Source organism: Austrofundulus limnaeus, unplaced genomic scaffold (assembly GCF_001266775.1).
Source record: "Austrofundulus limnaeus strain Quisiro unplaced genomic scaffold, Austrofundulus_limnaeus-1.0 Scaffold119, whole genome shotgun sequence".
Lineage (NCBI taxonomy): Eukaryota > Metazoa > Chordata > Actinopteri > Cyprinodontiformes > Rivulidae > Austrofundulus > Austrofundulus limnaeus.
In genome coordinates, this window is record NW_013952521.1 from 564,200 (window position 1) to 566,467 (window position 2,268).

Sequence of the window (2,268 nt, forward strand, 5' to 3'; positions counted from 1 at the left end):
GTTGTAATGTGACAAAATATGGAAAAGTTCAAGGGGTATGAATACTTTTGCAAACCACTGTATATTAAAGAGAAAGATCAAATCTAATATTCTGAAGAAAAATAAGTGAATTCATGCAAATTGTTGTTTTGAATTGCTGTTTTAAATCTAGCTTTGTTTTTAGTTTTTTGTGTGTTTTCAGTTGTTTTGATTTTTTGTTGTAATTTACTTTCAGTTTGAATATATTCTGGAGATAAAAAGGGCAGAAATGAGATAAGATTTATTCTTCTGCTGCTGCCTTTCATTTTATTTGATTTTGATTGCATGTTTTTGTTCTTTGTTGTGTATATTGTAACAAATGAAATGAACAAATTTCTAAATAAATAAATAAATATTGTATCTGTGTTTTCACTGAAAGTATGCTGCCCCCTAGTGGTGACTGTTTGAATTAAAGGCGAACGTAAGAAACGGGTAGTTAATACATTACGCATGCGCACTAGAGTGCGCTTTAAAACAAGTCTTGAGGAGGGAACATGAAGGTACTTTACTGTCTCACTTGAAACGCAGTCGAGGTAAGCATGAAACACAAAACACTTTTAAACAAAACGTGTCTTCTTAACGGTGAGTGTTACGATGACGTCGTTACATTTCGCCGCCGAGACGTATTTTTGTATGTGAAACTAGCCGGCTAACATTAGCCTGCTAGCTAGCTGGGTGTTATTGTTTTTCACGAGAACCAAAATGGAGGAGACGGTGCTGTCCTAYTCAGCCACTCCCGAGTCCTTGTTGGAAGTCCTCTCACTAAAATGTCTAGCCGCCAGCAGCAGTTGTCGGTTAAATTCCTACGAAACTTGTCGAGTTCGTGGTGAAGTTGTTGCTCAGAGAGATAATGCGGCTTAGCTCTAATTTCTAAAGAACGATGTTGCGAAGGATGCTTTAACCTCAAACCTGGTAGTCATTTTGGGTTGAAACACTTGTAGTAAGTGCGCGTGCTTTCTGCTTCTGCTCTCAAACACCTCATGGTTGTTGTGAAATAACGACTGATGTGTTTATTTTTATTTTACAGCTGCCGTGGCGCTGCTTGATCATGAGAAGCCGTTATGACTCTCCGATCTAAACCGAGCGCAGGCTTCAAGAACAACGCGGACACCGTCGACATTGGCCACAGACACGTTGGGGTGAACACCGTGTGTCCTGTGAGCATCAAGAGGGAGCCCTGCGACTTTATTATCGATGTGCAAAAGGGCGAGATCCCGAACATATCCAAGGACCTAGACCAGATTTATATGACCAGCAAAGTTGCTGTCGGTGCCACAGTTGCAGAAATAGTTCAAGTAGACAAAACGGTGGGGATACTGTCCCCTGTCAGACCAATGGGGGGTGAGGGAACCCCGGTGAAAGGTAAACCCCTCTCTGTCGACAACATGGATAATCCTCATATGGCTGTGAACAATAATCCTAAGGATGCTGGTCCTGGAGACAGCGTGAAGGGGGTTGTCCCTGGAGTCCTGGGCACTGCATCCATTGAACTCTCCTCTGAGGGCAAGTGGAGGAACATCAGGAAGACCCCCGCCAGTCCCCAAGCACAGGCCAACTGCCTCCGTCAGATCCTCCTCCTCCAGCTGGACCTCATTGAACAGCAGCAACAACAGCTGCAATCCAAGGACAAGGAGATAGATGAGCTCAAAGCTGATAAAGAGATGGTATGTTTACCATATATGTTGCTTATATATGGTTATGAAATTAGCTTTTAGCTAACATGTTGGTTTTTGTTTTCAGTTACTTGCACGCATTGAGCGTATGGAACGTCGCCTCCAGCTCACGAGGAAGGACCCGCCACGGGACAAGCGCCTTTTCCAGCCTCTGGAGCCGTGGACCCCTGACAAGGAGGACATGTGGGATTTGGAAATAGAGGAGAATTCACAGCCCAACCTTTCCACTCCCAACCAGTTCAACCGCGAAGGCAAAGGCCAAAAAAGGTAAAATAAGGACTTTCCTGCAAAAAATGCAATGTATACGATGAGAGCTGACAAAAACTGAAACACCGTTATTAAAGTTGGATGCAGGGTTATTATAGTTAACTAAAACTAACTAAATAATGAAAACTGAAATTGTAAAAACATTTTAGTTAACTAAAATAAATAAAAACTAATAAAATGAAAAAAGATAACTAAAATTGTATAATTCTTTTTACAAAACTAACTAAAACTAACTAAATAATGAAAACTGAAATTGTAAAAACATTTTAGTTAACTAAAATAAATAAAAACTAATAAAATGAAAAAAGAT

At 40.6% G+C, this 2,268-nt stretch overlaps 1 protein-coding gene across 2 annotated transcripts in view; it reads left to right on the forward strand.

The window, feature by feature from the left end:
* Positions 1-470: 470 nt before the first annotated feature.
* msl1b (MSL complex subunit 1b) overlaps positions 471-2,268 on the forward strand; it is a 5,267-nt gene continuing 3,469 nt past the window's right edge. For both annotated transcript variants that reach the window (XM_014014764.1, XM_014014765.1), the window contains exons 1-3: positions 471-551; positions 1,046-1,682; positions 1,759-1,958. In XM_014014764.1, coding sequence (XP_013870218.1) covers positions 1,080-1,682; positions 1,759-1,958 — 803 coding nt within the window. In that variant the 5' untranslated portion in view covers positions 471-551; positions 1,046-1,079. The remainder of the gene's footprint in view (positions 552-1,045; positions 1,683-1,758; positions 1,959-2,268) is intronic.